General features: G+C 57.4%; 2 protein-coding genes across 5 annotated transcripts in view; one reads left to right on the top strand and one right to left on the bottom strand.

Moving 5' to 3' along the window:
* Positions 1–4158: 4158 nt before the first annotated feature.
* LOC307107253 (uncharacterized protein) lies at positions 4159–5449 on the bottom strand (the record flags this gene model as incomplete). Its single annotated transcript, XM_079784375.1, has 2 exons — positions 4159–4904; positions 5020–5449. 2 exons carry the CDS (start codon positions 5447–5449, stop codon positions 4159–4161), a joined length of 1176 nt encoding a protein of 391 aa, XP_079640501.1.
* A 37-nt stretch (positions 5450–5486) lies between these two features.
* SMAD7 (SMAD family member 7) overlaps positions 5487–18441 on the top strand; it is a 28581-nt gene continuing 15626 nt past the window's right edge. Inside the window, exons 1-3 of one of the 4 annotated variants that reach the window (XM_079784372.1) lie at positions 5487–6109; positions 7377–7430; positions 13180–13251. In XM_079784372.1, the coding sequence (XP_079640498.1) occupies positions 5500–6109; positions 7377–7430; positions 13180–13251 (736 nt within the window). In that variant the 5' untranslated portion in view covers positions 5487–5499. The other 3 variants (XM_079784371.1, XM_079784374.1, XM_079784373.1) reach the window with 3 other exon arrangements.

Raw genomic sequence — 18441 nt, 5'->3', positions numbered from 1 at the left:
TCACACATTTTTCAGGGGACAGTTGTGCAAGAAATGTCAGTATTTTCCAATACTTTTTTGGCCTCTCCCAATTGTTGTTCTCCTTTGGCTTCTGCAAGGAGAAATCCTTATCCCTGCCTCATCTCGGCTTCACCCCTGCCCTCACCCCTGTCCTTGGCTCCACCAACACACACCCACTTGCACGTTGGGCCTCCTTCTGCCCTTCTTTTCCAGGAACCCCTGAAAAGGAGAAAAACACTGAAAGGAGGAACCCTGTCTTCCCTGGACAGGACCGTCTGTCTGCTTTTGCTTAGGGCTGCTTGTAGGTGTGGCGAGTTCTATGGATTCTTATTTTTCTGCCTTCCTGTTTCTCACGTCCATCGCCCCCTGGCCACCGGCGCGTCCTCCACTTCCCATGCACTCTGGGGCTCTGAGGGCTGGGGACCAGGGGCCTGGGAGAAACGTCCCTCCGGCTTCCTCTCCCCTCTGGATGCTTCACCAGCGGTCAGTCAAGTGGCAGCCCCCGCCGCCGTCCGGGTGCCAGGGGCCAGTGATTAAGTAGCCAGGTCTTGAGCTGACTCCATCCTGGTTTGTCATAACTCGGCTGCAAGTTATTTTGGTCTCCGTGACTTGTGGCTGCACCATGATTTCAGTTTGATATCTATCACCAAAGTGACTAAAAGATGAAAATAGAAGCCACAACAGGAAATAAACAACTGCAAATGAGATATTTTATTCCATATTCCCTGCCAGCAAAGTGATTAGAATCAAACTCATTCACAATAGTTTGGTGAACTTCTAAACTTCTTTTTTTTCTCTCTTCCTTTTAAACCATCAGAATAGTTTGAAGCAGGGTGCTTGTCGGTCTCATGCAGGCCCGTGGAAAGGAAAGGAACTCCCTTTCTAGGCACCCCAGCCAGCCAGGAGTTCTCTGCGCCCCAGCTTCTTTCTTGGAAAGGAAAGGAATAAGAATGTGACGGGGTGGGGCCCGCTCTCAGGAAGCCTCGGGATGTTAACCGATTCAGGGAATGCCGGGGCGCCCATAAAGCAGCGCCGGCCTTGTCGCTACTTGCCCAGCATCCCACCCATCACCTACTCAGGGCAGTAAAATGGAGGAGGAAAGCCGCGTGGAGAGGGCAAGAGAGGGGTGACGCCTGAATTAAAGCACCCGCAATTACACTATATGGGAACATATCTCTGCAAGTGTATGCATGTTCCACCCAGACAAGCTGTGACGTCAGACCCAACTCCCGGAACACCCACTACCCCTCCCTGGCCTCTCCTCACAGCGTTCGCACCATTGGCCAGATTTCCAAACGTTCAGATTCTCCGCAGTCCGAAGCTGGCTTTGAGGGGTGACCTTTGCTTTTCTGTTTAAGTCCTTTCTGTCACGTCGAGAGCCTTGCCTCGCCTCTCTTGAAAAGGGAAGATCTTCTAGTGAGGCCCAGAGCAGAGGGAGGAACGGGACCCCGAGAGCAGGGCGCCTGCCCAGAAAGCTTTTAAAACCCTGCCAACTGCTCTCCTGACGCGAGGATCACCACCAGTGCGCGTTATTTAACCAGTGAGGGGCAGGGCCCCAGCCAGGAGTCAGGCTTTCTGACTTCCAATCTGGTATGTTTTCCCTCAGCTTTTCTAAGGCTATACATTTCCCAGACACCTCAAAATTCTCATTGATGTCTCTTCCGTCTTTCCCTGCCTCTGCTGATGGGATCACCCACATCCAAACCTTTCCCTCATCCATTTTTCTGTTTTTCTCCTGGGCTTTCCAGGCTGCTACCTCTGCAGGTTGCTTCTTTAGAACGCTACACACACACACACACACACACACACACACACACACACACACACAGTGTCTTTTCAATAAGCAACATTTAAAAAAATGTGTTATTATCTAATGTTAACGATTACTCATTTATTTTTTTAATGTACTTTATTGATTTTAGAGAGGAAGGGAGAGGGAGAGAGAGAGAGAGAGAAATATCAATGATGAGAGAGAATCATTGATTGGCTGCCTCTTGCACACCCCCCAGTGGGGATCGAGCCAGCAACCCAGGCATGTGCCAGAATCGAACTTGGGACCCTTCAGTCCGCAGGCCGACGCTCTATCCATTGAGCCAAACCAGCTAGGACAATAAGCAACATTTTTATTACAAAATTGTGAACTTACACAATTGCAGTCTATGTGGCCTCACAAAGTAACGTACAGAATGCCAGCTTCTTTGCCACGCCACAATGTTCCTGCACTTGTCATCTCCGCGTAGTGGAGACCCCTTGCTTGGAGATGATTATGTAATCAATGTTCCTGATTTTCTCTCCTATTTATAACTCTAAAGGTGCTTTTGGTGGGTTTGGGGTGTGAGATCCAAATGCCCCTTTAAGTCCTATCCACTATGTTGATTCCTATATATTTATTGAGCACCTATTGCATGTCAGACATCTGTAAATTGCTGGAGGAGAGTGGGGCTGAGCTGTAACGCTAAGAGTCGTTTGTGCTTTTTCCTTTTACGAATGTATAATTTAGCTGGGAAAATGAAAATAGTACATCTCACCTTTCCTAAAGATCCCTTAAACTCCCCAACGAGTTTCATTGTCCTCCTGGTCTCACAATTCTAAATGACATTTTAAAAAAAATCATATTTCATGAAATAAGATGTGAAGTTAGATCACCATGCCAACTAGTGGCCTCGTTAATACTGATGCCTATATATTTAAATCAGTACGTTTCTCAGTACCATCTGCTTTCACAAACTAAACGCTTCTGGTCCTTTGCCCTACCAATGCTTTACCCATTTCCACGCGGTAATCTGTCAGCGGGTCCAGGCTTCCCCCAAACCTGGGGTCAGGGGATAAACTCTCTGACCCTAAGCACCTTAAAAGCTACAGGGCCCAAGAGGGTGCCGAAACAGCCCCGCATGCAAATGCACGTCCTGGGCAGGTCTGCTCCAGAGGTAACCTTCCCGCGCCGGGAGGCGGGGTGACTGAGGTCTTCCGGGCTCCAGAGGAAACCTGCCGGCGGCGGGCGTGCGAGCCCCTCCCGCTCCCCTTCTCTCGCCTGGATGCTGCCCCTCGCAGCTCGTCAACCAGCCAAATGCATTCCAGAGCTGTGCACAAGACACACTTCTCCAAGCAGTCCTAGAAACCCGAGCTCGGAGCGGGAGAGGGCGGGCGGGAGCGCGCGCCCGCCGCTGAGGTCACATTCGCGCCGCCTCCCCGCCCTCGGCGGCCCGGCTGTTCCCTCCAGCGCACACCTCCCAGGGCCTCGGTCCAGTCCCGTGTAAATGTCTTTTAAACCGAGACTGCGCTCTCCTCCCCCTTCCCTCCCGCGCGGCCAAGGGATCTGCCGCCAGGGCCTTTAAAACAAAACGAATGAATGAAGCGCTAGGGCAGGCGCGCGGGACAGCCGCCGCGGAGCGCCACGGGCTGGGTCTCAATCGGGCCACCGACCGGCTCGTTCGGCTCCAAAACTCGTCGGCGAAGCCCGCTGGGTGCCCCCGGGGCTTCCCATTTCCCCTCTGATCCGGCCAGAGCTCAGTCGACTCTGGGAGCTTCTTTGCTCCCCACCTTTATTCGCACCCCCCACCAAGGTTCCCCTCTCTGCAAACCCCGGAGGGGGTGGCGGTGGCGTGGGGGGGGGGGTGGGGGGCGGGGGGAAGAAATAGCTTTTAGAAACCCGATCTGTTGTTTGCGAAACACAATCGCTTTTTTTTTTTTTTTAAAGCGACAGGGTGTCTAGACGGCCACGTGACGAGGCCGGAGCCGGGCGCGCCACTGCGCAGTGGAACCAGCAGAGCAGAGGGCCCGCGGGGGGTGGGGGGGGAGGGAGGCGGCGGCGGCTGGGGCGGGGGAGGGAAGGGGGAGGAAGGAGGAGGGAAGGGGGCGGGGGCGGGAGGCCTTGCGGGAGGCGACGAGCCTGGGGCACACTCACTCGCTTGCACGGCGCGCGGAGGATCCTGTCCCCGAGCCGCGCCAGCCGAGCCAGCCGGGCGCCTTGCTCGGTCCGCTCGCCGCGCGGAGAGAGCTGCTCCAGACAGAGCCAGCCCGCCGGCGCCGAGCTGCCGAGAGCCCGGCCCCAGAGCCCCTGAGTGCGGCGCGGCGAGCCCCCGGCGGCGGCAGAAGGACCCGAGCGCCAGGAGAGGGCGGACGGGGGACAAGGAGGCTCCCGGCGCGACGAGGAGACTCTCAGAGGAGGAGGCGGCGTGAGGACACCGGGGCCTCCTGCCGCCGCAGCCGGGTTGAGGCGAGCAGCCCAGACCGAGAGCTTGGCGGCCGGCAGCGGCCAGGGGAGGGGGCGCCGGCGGCCCCCGCACTAGCCAGCCGCTTGCGCCCAGGAGGGCGAGAGCGCGCGACCCGCCAGGGGCCCGCTGCTGCCGCCGCGCCGCCCTCCCCCGCGCTGTCAGCCCCGCCGGGCGCAGCCGCCGCAGCATCTTCTGCCTCTGCGCCCCCGCCAGCCCCGAGGAAGTCCCCGCCGAGGACCAGAGCTCCTGGGAGCGAAGGAGGAAAGACCAGAGACTCCCCTAAAACACCCAGACGCGGAGGATTGGAGGAGCCTAGCCAAAGCTTTCTGTGGATTAAAAAGATATACGGTTTTTTAATTTTTTTTATTTTTTGCCAGAAGAAAAGGAGAGGAAGACCAGCGGGGATCTGCAAGGAAAAAGGGGAGCTGTAACTCGTGGATACATTTTTTCCACCCTTCAAACGTCTTGTTCTACTTTGTAAACATTTTCTTTTTTTTAAACCCCAGCTCAAGTCTGACGGCTCCAGATCTCCAGGGTGCGAGGAGGTGGTGGTGTTTTTCATTTTGGGCTTTGCATATTTGGTTATTAGATTCCGAGCCTTTATTTCGCCAGACATCTCATGCGGGGTGAAGTCCACTCGGCCCCCTCCTCCGAGTCTTCGTGTGCACGGAATTTGAGGAGATCCGGTTACTAAGGATATAGAGGAAAAAAATAAATCGCGTGCCTGGTTTTTTTTTTTTTTAAATTGCCTGCTTCTCCCCACCCCCAAATTAAGTTGCTTAGCAAGGGGGAAAGAGGCTTTTACCTCCCTCCTGCAGCTCAGCCGAACGCCTTCCGTTTTTTGCCCCCGCGGATCTTCCATGTAGGAAGCCGAGGCTGGCGAGCCCGACAGTCGGGAGCCGCTGCGGGGGGGCCTCTTTTTGGGGAGGCGCCGACCCCGGCAGGCTTCGCCGACCCCAGGGAAGCGGCGGCTGCGTTCCTCCGGGGTGCGCCGGGGCCCGAGAGCCGCGCTCGGCGCGGGCCGCGCGGGGTGGGGCAGCCGGAGCGCAGGCCCCCGAGCCCCGGCGGGCGCCTCCGGGCCCCCGCGCGCGCCCCGGCCTCCGGGAGACTGGCGCATGCCACGGAGCGCCCCTCGGGCCGTCGCCGCTCCTGCCCGGGCCCCTGCTGCTGCTGTTGTCGCCTGCGCCTGCTGCCCCAACTCGGCGCCCGACTTCTTCATGGTGTGCGGAGGTCATGTTCGCTCCTTAGCCGGCAAACGACTTTTCTCCTTGCCTCCTCGCCCCGCATGTTCAGGACCAAACGATCTGCGCTCGTCCGGCGTCTCTGGAGGAGCCGTGCGCCCGGCGGCGAGGACGAGGAGGAGGGCGCGGGGGGAGGTGGAGGAGGAGGCGAGCTGCGGGGAGAAGGGACGACGGACGGACGGGCACATGGGGCCGGTGGCAGCGGCGCAGGCAGGGCTGGCTGCTGCCTGGGCAAGGCGGTCCGAGGTGCCAAAGGTCACCATCCCCACCCCCCAGCCGCGGGCACCGGGGCGGCCGGGTGCGCCGAGGCGGATCTGAAGGCACTCACCCACTCGGTGCTCAAGAAACTGAAGGAACGGCAGCTGGAGCTGCTGCTCCAGGCCGTGGAGTCCCGCGGCGGTACGCGCACCGCGTGCCTCTTGCTGCCCGGCCGCCTGGACTGCAGGCTGGGCCTGGGGGCGCCCGCCGGCTCGCAGCCCGCCCAGCCGCCCTCGTCCTATTCGCTCCCCCTCCTGCTGTGCAAAGTGTTCAGGTGGCCGGATCTCAGGCATTCCTCGGAAGTCAAGAGGCTGTGTTGCTGTGAATCTTACGGGAAGATCAACCCCGAGCTGGTGTGCTGCAACCCCCATCACCTTAGCCGACTCTGCGAACTAGGTAAGAAGTTGTTGGGCGCCCACCCGCTCCCTCCCCCTGGCGCTGCAGGGACGGAGGAGAAGCCCCCGTGGGCTGTGTGCGTGGAGCCGCCGCTCCGGAGGGGAGTGCCCAGCCCTTCCCGGTGGGAGGCTTGGGGACGAGCGAAGCAGGGACCGGGGAGCTGGAGGGCGTTCCCGGGGGTTCCCTTACAGATGTTGCTCCCAGGCTGCGCCGATGGCGGCGGTGGCACTGCTGGTGCACACGCTGCAGAGGCGGTTAGACAGGAGACGTCCTCACTTCCGGATCAGCTAAGGGGTGCAGAGAGAAGTAGGGGTCACGCCTCCCCCGCACCCGGAAAGGCGTTGAGGTGTGTGGCCGAGTTGGATTGGGTCCAAGCCCGCCAAGGAAGGCTGGGAAGTCTCTGCTCCTGGAGTCCATACGGGGAGAGTCACTCGGGCTCGGTGGCCGCGCCGCTTTAGGGATTTGGGGGCAGAGAGGGTTGGGATGGGAGGCCGAACCCTCACAACTCGACCCTCCTCCACTCGGCCAGCCCAGGGTTGTAGAGAACGAGGAGTCGGAAGTTGGTTGCTCCCTGCTTTCCTTTCTTCCCGCCCCCCCGAAAGCACAGCCTTCGCCGTAGGGGTGGTCTGCCGGCTCCCCCGGACCCTGCCCCTGGCTGCGCCGGGCCTGGACGGAGACCCCCGCCGCCGCCTCTCTATCCGCTCGGCCTCCTCCGCTGCTTCCCTTTTTCCTGGGTCTCGGTGCAGGGTGGGGGAAGGGTGCCCCCCGGTGCCAACCGATCCTCCTAAGTTCACCAGCGCACTTGGGGTGTCTCTGGGGTGGGCTGGGAAAGGGCAGCCGGGTGCTCCCCGCGCGCGCGGGTGCCTCCCGGAGCGGCGGGGGGGGGGGCCGGGACGGGGGTGTCGGGCGGTGGGAGTTGGGTCTGAAGTTCGGGGACTGGGAGGGGGGCCTCTGTCGCCCCCCGCCCTGGGGACTGAAGTGCGCGGCCCGCGGAGCCGCGGCGGGTCGGGTGGTTTCCAGCCGGGCCGGCCGAGCGCCGCGGTGGCGTCCGCAGACGCGGAGGAGCGGAGCCCGCGGCTGGCGCCAGGCGGCCTCTTTTGTTTATCTGACAGCTAAATATCAAGGCAATCACCGCCTCGCGGCCCTGCCTCCAACCCCCACAGCTAAGACAAACAGTTGGGCTAAAAGAATGCCTCTGTTATCATAAGTTTTTATCTCTGGTTCTCATGGCTCGGCATTTATTTTTCTCTTACTTTCTTAATTCCAGAGTCTCCTCCTCCTCCTTACTCCAGATACCCGATGGATTTTCTCAAACCAACTGGTGAGTAGATGATTTTAAAAATATCCTTCCTCTCTGAAGTTAGACACACAGCCTCTCGAATGCGGGTTTTTATGTCCTGGCAGCGGCTTGGGGAGGTGCTGGGGTAGCCTGGAGGTGGTTATACGTTGTTTCCTGTGTTGGAAGTTCGGATTTTTGTTTGTGTTGTGGCTGGAGATTACATGTATGCATATGTATATTACATACACATTACGTGTATATAACATGTATATAGTATGTATAAGTTTCTTAGATGTGCTTTACAATCTTTTTTTTAAAATGTATTTGCACCGGGACCGAAATTGGCTCAGGTTTAACACGTGGAATTTGATCCACGCCGGAGTGTCTTGGGAGCCAGAGAGGACAGGCTGATGGGAGAATTTGGAGGCTTTGTGAGTGTCAGTGCAGTCAGGGGGAAGCATGGATAATTCGGGGGAAGGGAAGGCGGTTTGAAAACGACTTGTTGGGAGTAAAAGGTAAGAAGACTGAAGAAGCCAAGACCAAACCACCCTCATGGGTTTCCTCCCCTCCCTCCCCGGCAAGTCAGCACTCCTCCCGGATTTTCTCAGAATTCTAGGTCGGGGCTATAAAAGTTTCTGGCATAGCTCTGCCTGCCTGTTGCTTTGTCACCGGGTGGCATGGGGCCAGGGCAAAAGCTCATTGGAGACTGGCACCAGCTCTGTTGTGATTGTCTGCATTCAACTCCTGGCTGGCAGGGCAGGGCTCACCCTATGGAGCCGACATTCCCCGGGGGAGGAGGGGCCAGCAAGGCAGGGCTGTGGGGGTGACAAGCGGGTGGCCCCTGTGTCCAGGAGCCCCTCCTTGCCCGAGGGAGGTTCATCAGCTGAAGGGTAGTGATTGTAACTTTGAAACTTGGTGCCCTGCGTACTGGATGCCTGGAAAATAGAGTGTTATTTTTTTTTGCCGAGGTTCTGAGAAAAGTGAAGGGTTGGGCCTCATTTCGCTCTTGGAGTTCTACACGTCCTTGGCCTCTCCTGAGCTTTGCCTGTTGGGCTTTCCCCCCCACTAATTAAAAGTTTTGCTGGGGCGTTGTCGTAAATTAAATACTTTAATGAACGGTGTAACCGAAGCCCGCAGCCCTCCCGGGACTCCACGCTGCTCCCTCACGTCGGGAAGGCGTTGCTGCTTGCCGGCTGCCTGTCTTTAATAAGTGGCCTGCAAAGCATGTGATATTTTGCTTTCGATTTACAAAACACCAGATAAATGGTCATTAATGAGGAGATAACCAGCTCTCTGTATTTGTAGCAAACGGTAACTGAAATTATCAAGCCCTTGTTTTCTCAAAGAATAACTTGGATGGGGTTTTTGGCTTCAAGAATTCTTTCCTGAGGTTCGTGCTTCAAAGGCCACTTCTGTCCTGTTTTTTTTTCTTCCCTAGTCTTCAAATTTGGAGGTTTTCCCCAAAAGAGAGACAGACCAATCACCTTGACCCCCCCCCCCCCCCAGGGGTAAAGGCAACTAAGGGTAAAATGTCCCCCAGAAACCTACACCCCTAGAAGAAAAGGGTTGCATTCCCTAGCGTTTCCTGCAGAGATACCGGAATAAGCCTGCTCACCGGATTTAAGCAGCCATCCTGCCAGGCCAGGACGTTTTCAGTGAGTGGAGTGATATATTTATTCATTAGCAAGTGTTGACATTAGGTAGCAAAATGTGTGTAAACAGAGAAGCCACAAAGACAGGAATGTGCCATTTCCAAGGGGGGGGAGAAAAGTTCTGCAGATCAGCCAATAGGAAGTGATTAACCTGCCAATCGGAAACGCAAACAGCTGGTTACTCACCCAAAACGCTTTGTTTAAAATAAAACCAAAAAAAAAAAAAAAGAAAAAAGAAAAAGAAAGAAGGAAAGGCGGTGATGTTTAAGGACATGGAGGGTGGTAACAGGAAAGCCCCCAGGGGACACGGGGAAGGGGCTGGGGCTGGTTTTGCTGGCTGCTAGGGCCAGGGGTGATGAGGTCAGATCCATAGATGGAGGCTCCCCCGGTTTTTCTCCTCACCTTATACGTGGGAGAAGAATATTTGGCTGGGGAACTTAGATCTGCCACTTACATGCATTCTTTTTTACTTTTAAAATAGATTTCAGAGAGGAAGGGAGAGGGAGACAGAGATACATCAGTGATGAGAGAGAATCATTGATCGGCTGCCCCCTGCACACTCCACACTGGACCTGCAACCCCGGGCATGTGCCCTGACCGGGAATCGAACCCTGACCTCCTGGTTCATAGTTTCACGCTCAACCACTGAGCCACGCCGGCTGGGCTGCCGCTTACATTCTTAAGTTTCTAAGCTCTGGGTGGAATTTTTGGTCTTGGGTTACTAGGTGAGAACCAGTCCTAAGGCTTTTACAATGGACAACTGTTAAAGTCTTAACCGGTTGCACAACTGAGGGAATCCCTTCTGTGAAGTCTCCCAACTTGGGAAGAGGCCGTGGGAAGGGGGCTGGGTCCTAACCCGCAGCCTTCGGAGGGACTCGGGGCTAAAAGCCACGCTCCGTTTTGCTGTGGTTCACTGCCCCCTCTGTGAGGGCCTGACATTTGTTGACCTGGGTGCCAGGCGGTCCCGAGCCAGCAGCATTTTCTGGGGAGGAGCGTTAGACTAGACGTGGCTGAACCCAGGGACCGGGTGGCTGTGCGTCCTGCGGCAGTCAGAAGTTAGGAAGACCCTCTCTTTCCCTCATTGCGCAAGTGTAAGGGCCTGGTGTTTGCAATTAGGTCTCACTTCATGGAGGGGATTGCTCTGCAGGCCCCATGGTTTGAAGAATGGCTGGGGACCGGGGCTGTTGCTGGGTGTTAGGCCCAGGTAGCTAGTGTTCGTTGGCAGATGGAGCCTCCCAAGTCTAGTTCAGAAGTTAGAGACCTAACCTGCCTTGACCTGCTAACTCAGCCTCCTCTGACCTTTGCCAGGCCCCTTTATAAATCCAGATGGTCAGAGAGTTGCCATCCATTTGCTCAGTTTTGGGTTCATTCATTCATTCTGCAGGCCTGATGATGCGCCTGCCTAAAACCTGGGATGCTTCCAATGCAGTAGGTTGTCCTTCTGTGACCAGGGTTATGGATTGGGACAGGGCTGGGACACTCGGTGTTTGGTGGTGGTGGTGGTGATGGCCGTGGGTCCTCTGTCCTGGACAGCATTTAGGAAACTCGGAACTAAGTTGACAAGACTATCCTGGCCCTGGAACCATTCCCTCGGTGAGGGGAGCGGGACCCCAGCTTCCTCCCCTTGTACTCCTCCACCGATCCCCAGGCTTGCATCTAGGACAGGGACCGGTGGTCCGTGGGCCACGTGGGCCGTGAGGTCCGAAAGGTTGGCGACCACGGTTCTAGGACTCTCGCTGCTGGGAGAGCTGCTGGGAGAGGGAGGGATCTCCCACAGGCGCCCCACACTTGCTGGGTGCTTGGTCATATTTAGGCTCCAGGAGTGTGTGCCAGCCTGGGCTCTGGGGAGTGGGCATCACCGGCTGTAGCCCCTGACTGCAGCTGTTCTCAGGCGGAGCCACGGAGGTGTGGCTGCCTTGACCTTACTCTGTACGCCTGGCAGTAGCCGAAGCCTCTTAGCCTGCCTACCTGCAGGGCAGGGAGCGAGGGCTCTGGTGGCCTGGGGAGGGAGCGTTTGGGACAGGTGCCGACCCCTTGGGGATGGCCCAGCGCCCCGGGTGGTCCCTTGCGCTAGTCAGTGACGCCTCAGTTTACCTGGGTGCCAGTCGAACAGGTATACTTTGCTACTTCACAGGGGTGGTGGGGAGGCCTAATTAATGTTTGTAAATCCCTCCTGAGATCAAAGACTCTGCAGAAGGGCAGAGCACCCACCATTTCATAAAAAAACGCTTGTGGTTGCCAGTGCGGGGCTGGCTTACCTTTGATCTGAGACAGGCCGACACCCTGAATGTGGTCCCGGCTCCGCTCCGAGAGGCCGGCCCTTCCTTTGAAACACACCTTGCCCTGGGATTCAGCCAGCCAAGACTGGGTGGGGGGAGCCGAGCGGAGCGCCCTGGGTAAGTCATCGTGGTTGATGTGGGAGTGTCTTCCATGTGGGGGGGTGGGTAGCAGCCAACCTGTAGAACATGTAAAAAGATCATCAAAGTAGCTTAGAAAGCACAGGGGACACGCCATGTAACAAGCAACTCCGTTTCCTGCCCTCCCCCATTGTTTTCCACTTGATTAAGGGTATCCTGTAAAACTGTATATTCCTGTTAGGAATTGTGCTTTACACGGACACACAGCCTCTTGTCTTCCCTGCCTCCCGCCACTCCTCGTCTCCCCCTCTCCGGCTCCTCGTCTCCCCCTCTCCGGGTTAAAGAGAGTTCTTGAAAAGTTGTTTTTCCAGCCCGAGAGAATGCTGGAGAGGGATGAGAGAGAACCGAGGCGGCTAGGCAGCAGAAACCCAGAGGTGCTTGGGGGTTACCTGCAGGCCCCCTACCTCCCTTTATGGGGTCACAGAAACAGCTGCGGGGCTAGTAAAAGGGTCCCATGGGCTACTGGCCTCCGGACCGCTCTTTTGCTTGGTTTCCTATTGGCCAAGTGGCTCCGGTGGGAACCTGTAACGCACATCCCGGTACCTCCTGCCTGGGGCCTGGGGCTGGGGCTGGGGACTGGCATCTGCAACATGCACCCTGGTGTGGTGTTTGCTGCCAGGCCTGGAACCCCCTTCTCTGAGCCGGCCTTTCTCGCCGGATTTCAGTCGGACCGGGTCTGGTGTAGTTTTGTTTCCTGGGACTAATTCTGATTCCTGGGCATTATTTTTATTTTGTTTTAATCGCTCGGAGGGAAGTCGGTCAGTCGATTTCTCAGCCCGGTTTGTCATTACCCTCGTTGACTTGCAGGTCACTGGGGCTCGTACCTGAGGGTTCGAAGACGCGAAGAGAAGCTTACAGTGTAGTTAGCACAGACAGCATCTGAAGGTAAAGGATCAGGTCCAGACAGCAGAAGGGAACTCCAAGTGCCGGATGCCAGAAAGATGTTACAGGAAGCGAGGGCAGGGAGCCTCGCAGGCCCGGGGTTGCCCGGGAAGGTTTCCAGAGACGGGGAGTTTGGACGAGGCCTGGAAGCAGGCAGAGAGCATTTCCCCTCTGGCTGGGAGTCTCGCGGGGCATGCTCTGGGTCTGGATCTGGAGGTGGCTCTACACAGGTGAACACACGCAGGAGTACAGGCCATTGAGTTGTACTTGAGAGGTGGATTCTCTCCTGTATTTGTTGCCCCTCAGTTAAAAAGGAAAAAGAAGCCCCTGTAGCCGGACACCAGCCTTGAGAAAGTCCTAAGAACTGGGAAGTGTCTGTCTTGAAAAAGATGAGGGTGAGACCTTGGACCATGGGGCTGGCAGAGAGAGGCCCCCTGGGTCCAGGCAAGGAGTCCCTGGGGTCCATGGCAAGAAGACAGCTGCCAGGGGTGAGAGTCAGAACCTGGGCCTCCTTTGACCTTGGGAGCTCCCTGGTTTCCTCAATGGGGGACTTGCAATAAAAGAGGAGAAATTCCAGCCAGTCTGCCATCGAGCCTGACTTGACTAATGATTAACTGGCCTTGGGAGCCCAGACGGGTGACAAGGTGCTGTGGTCTGTCTGATGATGGGCAGCGAGCCCTGCGCAGCCCATTCATAATCAGCCTCGTGGCTGGGAGTCAGCCGTTTGGAATGTGTGGTTCCTCTTGAATGCCGGTTAGAATGTGCTTAAAAATTAATCTTGGTGCTCTTATTTATTTGTGTATTTATGTCTTCTCTCTCCCCTTTTCACACCCACAGCAGACTGTCCAGATGCTGTGCCTTCCTCCGCTGAAACAGGGGGAACGAATTATCTGGCCCCTGGGGGGCTTTCAGGTAAGACACCTTCTCGGGTTTTCCTGGCAAACTCCAAGACCTTGAAATTACTGGAGACGGAGGAAGGGGGCTGGCCAGCCTTCTGTCGCCCCAGCTGGTCTGGGATTCTCGCTTTCCTGTGCATTAAACTGGATGTGACCTCGGTGTCACGGGGGCCCTTCAACTCACCATTCCGAAGTCCCTGACACGCCAGGACACAGGGCTGCTCCCTGGGTGAGGAAATGGGGTCCACCTGGGACCGGTGTTGTGCTGTGTTTGATGGTTGTTGTTAAGCAACTCCTGCTTGGGGGAGGCAGGGGGCTCCCACTTGGCGCCTTCGTTGTCCTTAGTTCATAGGTTTCGGCTCTGGTTTTTGCTCTTGTCCTTTCGGCTTTGGGCGCCTCCAAGGGGATGGGTCCACTTTTCGGGAACTTGTCGAAGACAGATCCCAAGTGTAGGATGGGCGTTCAGAGTAGATGGCTTTGATGCTTCTCCCAAGTCCTAATTCCCCCCCATCCAGCTCAGGGCCGGATGCCGCAGGGACAGGGTCTGGGCACTGAGACACAGGCACTAACACTGCTACCCAGGAGGGAGGGTTTTCCTTGGAGCTGGGGGTTATGGGACTGGATGGGGGGCGCTGGGCAGCCGGAGCATCATTGTCCCTGAGAGACGAGAAGAGAGTGATACATTTGGAGAAGCTCACTAGCAATGGGCCCGAGAGGCATTGCTGTTCTTTCCAGAGCCACTCTGTTTCCACCTGTCTTTCCCGCCCCAGGATGCCACCGCTGGGCTTTCTAAAAACTAGCTACCGCAAGAGGAAAGGAACCTGGGGGAACATCCCAGCGGAGTCTGGGCATTTGTCCTTTCTTGCCTTTGTCTGGGGCACCGGTGTAGGACCATGGAGCTCAGAGGGCAGCTGTAAGGCTGTCTGTCTGTGGTGCCTCCTCTCCTGTGAGGTGACTGACCGGTCAGGCGTCGCTCGGGCCCAGGTCATCCCGGGCAGCCCCGCCCAGCGCCGCTCCAGGAATGGAGCTTGCGAGAGTGTCTTCAGGGAGACCTTGTTTGTTTTTATTTCTATGCAGTATATACTCTGAGTGTTATCTGAGACAGAAGGGATTGTTTACTCAAAGCGCCGAATGAAAACTGAGCAGGACAAAGAGGGGACCCCCAGAGGGGAGGGGGCTTAGGCCGGGAGGGAGGATGGGAGGGGGCCAGAGCTTGCAAGGAGGGGAGGCCCCGCGGCCACGCGGGAACGGTGTCTTTTCTGCTTTCTAAGGCTCCGAGAGTTCCTGAAAGAAAGGCAGCTAGGGGAGGAAAGGGTCTGGGCAGAACTCCGGATCTAACTCAGGACGCTGTTGGACGGTTTTGTTTCTTAAATCCTGCGCTTGCAGGAGGCACCCAGCCCCTCTGAGCCACATGAGGTGAGCAGGGGAAGTGGCAGGTTTGTCTGATTGATAACATCTTGTCTGTCTCCTGCTGGAGGAAGTGACGACACCGCGCTGTGCGCCCCATGGCTGAGCAGTGCGCCCCACGAAACAGGACACCCCGCCGAGCCCCTTCTGAGATGGGTGGGCTTCTTGTCCCCAAAGCTTTTCCAGTTCTAGAAGGAAACGGGGGTAAAACAGTTACTAATCCTGCCCCCCTTCACCCCCCCCCCCGCCATAATTGCAACCAGTTAGATGAATGAGGAGCTGCTAGGAAGGCGTGCTTCCCTCTGAAAGGATCCCGTGGTTTAACAAAACTGCAAAGAGGAAAAAAAAGGGGGGGGGCCCCCAACATGAAAGAGCATTTGTTTTGAATTTTAGCCCTTGATTTACTAATTCCCAAGGCTTCAAAGTTTGAGCTCTTTCTTCTTTCCGTTCGGAGTTGGAGCAGTTTATTAATAATGTGCCGTGGGGGGGAAATTGAAGAAATTGTCTTTTGGGTTGGTGCCAGCGGTTTGGGGGGGGTGTCAGGAGGGGAGGTGATGGGCATGGAGAAAACCTAGGGTTACACCCTTTGCATCGAGAATGCCCCCCAAAAGATGATTGTACTGGCCCGGGGCCAGGGCAGAGGGTTTTGTAAATGGAGACAGCCCAAACCTCCTCCTCTTCAAGAAGTTGATCTTTCCATGGGGGGGTGGGGGGCAGGGCTGGGTGTGTCTGCCTTGCAGAGGATGAGGCCATTGGGGGCTGCGGTGGCTGCAGAGCCCAGGAGGGGGGGGGGGCCTGCTGGGCAGGGGAAGGGGGGTTAGCAGAGGCAGGAGGGTGAGAGCCTGCTTTGGGGATGGGGGAGGTGGGCATCAAGGTGCAAGCGGTGAAAGCGCCCACCAGGACTGCCCCCCCCCCCCCGCCCCTCCTCCGCCTTGAAATAGCCTCTCTGAGTGTCTCTTTCACAGGCCCCGTGTGCTGTTTTCCTTCCTGTCCTGCCCTGGCCGAGAGCGGCCTTAATGAATGGGGCTCAGTTTAGGGTGGGCGGCAGGTCGGCAGCGGGAGCCAGGGCTTGATGCTCTTGGCACGGGAAGAAGGGAATGAAAAACAGCCGAATGTGAAAATGTGGGGCCTCGGCTGTGGGGGTGGGGCCGTGCTCAAAGGCATGCCCCTCCTGAAATGCAGGGTGACTCCAAGGCGGGCCCTTCCCTTTCCTGCGAGGAAGGGGAGAGGAAGGGGAGTGGGCGGCCGCGGCCCTGGGAGCCGGCCTGCTGGCTGCGGGTCGGAATTCCAGCCTCGCAGCGAGCACACCAGCCCTGCACGCTTCCCGGCCCGGGGAGACGGCGCATTTTTAGCAGGCGGGGCCTCGGTTCCCGGAGAGCGAGCTTTGCTTTCATTCCTGACAGCCGGGCTCCGAGACAGATGGATGGCTCCGCGCAGGGCCGCGTGGGCTGTGCGCGCATGCGCGCCAGCGTGCTGTGCCGCCGACCCCCCGCCAGGCGGGCGGGTGCGCAGACACCGGAGCAGACAGGTGCCCGCAGGCGGGCCTGGGGCTGGCCTGGGCCCCTCTCCCACGGGGTCGATGGGCTTCTTGAGCTTGTGCGCTTTGGGGCCAGGGGAGTGAGTGTGGGTGGGTCCTGAATTGTCGCCTGGGGACGGTGCCTTTTGCAAGGCACCCGGCTCTACCACCCCACAGAACCCCAGAACGGGCCCTGGTGCTGGGAGGTGACCTGGCCTAGGAAGACCCCCGCGGGGAGGAGAGGTCTGACCCTGACGGGAGCTTCTCGGTTGGGCTTGCTGTTGGCAGGGGAGGGGATTGGCTCCCGAGCTTTCGCTGTGTCCCTGGCGATTGAACGCGTGTGCTAGACGCTGCCATCTCTGCAGCGCCCATCTGTGGTTTCAGGGAGGGGGCTGTTACCGAGCGTGCCTGCTGTCCTGGTTTGCGGGAGGGCGGAAGAAACACCCTCTCCCTTGGAAGTTCCAGGTTATTCACCCATTCTCCAGCCGCCTCCTCGGTCTACTGGAGTGCCTGGCGCCGGCTGGGCCTCACCCATGCAGGCCTCCCGGTGAGGGCAGGGAGTGGAGGAGGCAGCCACCACGTGTACTTGTTTAAACTTCCAAAGAGGTGGCCCTGGGGGCTTCCAGGAGGGCGGTGGGAAGCAATGGAGACTGAGTTACCTCTTGGCCGTGCCAGGTCCTGCTTATTGGGGAGACACTGTCCCACCACCCAAAGGGAGGCCAACTCCTTTGCCAGGTCTGGAGGCCCGTGTAGAGTTGTGTCTGAGTGATGGGAGTGTCCTCGCTTCAGCAGCCGCTTCCAGAATCCTCCTTGATCCCTGCTGTCCTCTGTGGTAGTCTCGGAGGAGTCTTCAGAAATACCTGTATGATCTGAAAATTGGGTCCTGGCTCAGGCCAAGCGGCTTGGGGAAGCTTGCTCCATGTTTTAAGGAAAGCTGCTCAGCCTCACGTGAACAATTATGCATTGTCTGGGCTGGGATGGTGATGGCAAACGGGGCGCCCGGGCGCCTGTGGCGGGGGTTTTCGGTGTCTCCTTCCCCTGCCTGGGAACAAGCACTGAGCTCTCCAATGCCAGGCGGGGGTGGGGTGGATTGAACGCATCCAAGTAGCCCAGAGCATTAGGCTTGGAGGGATGAGTCAGATGGACCAGCACATGTGACCCTTCCCTACTCCCCAGGCCGCGGGGAGAAGGGACCGTCTAATCTCTAGGGACCCAGTCCATATCTCGCTAAATGCCAGCATCGTGACTCAGGGCCAGGGCCCGCTCACCTGGGGCACACCCACCCCGTGAAGATCGGCCCTGGACAGCAGCTAGGGCTGTTGGCTGCCGCCCGGTGGAGAAGGGCTCACGGCTAAAACCCCTTTTGTCCCAGAAAGAGGGAGGCTGGCAGGCAGGCAGGGGTTAAATGCAGCAGGGTGGCAGCCTTTAAAGTCTGGGGCAGCTTGGGGCTGCTCTGCCTGCCAGACTAGATGAGATGGGCTGCTGCCTCATGCATCCTGTTGTTGAGGCAGAACAGGCAACTGCGAAGGGGAGAGGGTCCGGGGAGGGCTGAGGTGTGGGTGTCGCTTTTGGCTATAGTCTAGCACACTGCCCCGCCCTCCCCCTCCGGCCTTTTCTTAGCAGAGCCCGGCTGCAGCTGGGTTATACTGGAAGGCCTGTGGGCCCTGACTGGTTCGGTTCAGTGAATGGAATCTCCTGAACCACAGTCTGTGTGTCGGTGGGGTCCTGGCATCCCGTAGTTTTTGAGGACAAGTTGGGGAACCCCAGGTGGAAGGGGTGGGAGGGTCTGTGTTCCTGCGGGGAGTTTCTTCGGTGGCGGGAGCAGGTTTTCTGTGATTCTATACAAGTGGCCTCCCCTTCACCCACCATTTCACTTTCTGCGGGTTCAGTGTCCCAGAAATAAAGCAGTTCCTACGTTGTATATTGCGCACCCTCTGAGGAGTGTGACGAAATCTCTCTCCGCCCCATCCCTCCCCTCCTCCGTGAGCCAGCCCTTTGTCTGTGGTCTCTGCACGGTAGACACTACCTAGTAGCCTCCCGGTGGTCAGACCCACCCTTAGTTTACTTCCTAATGGCCCCCAAGTGCACTAGTCAGAGGAGTGAGGCTGGTGATCGGAATGGGCCATGGAGAACATACAGTGCTAAGTGAAAAGGTGACTGTTCCCAACGTACACCTTCCTGAGAAGAACGGAGAACGGTACGAGGTAGTTCGGGAGAGACCGCATTCACATAACTTGTGTTACAGTATATGGTTATAATTGTTAGTCTCTTACTAACTATCAC

This window comes from Cnephaeus nilssonii (genome assembly GCF_951640355.1).
Source record: "Cnephaeus nilssonii genome assembly, chromosome: 11".
NCBI lineage: Eukaryota > Metazoa > Chordata > Mammalia > Chiroptera > Vespertilionidae > Cnephaeus > Cnephaeus nilssonii.
This window is presented reverse-complemented; position numbering and strand designations above follow the sequence as displayed.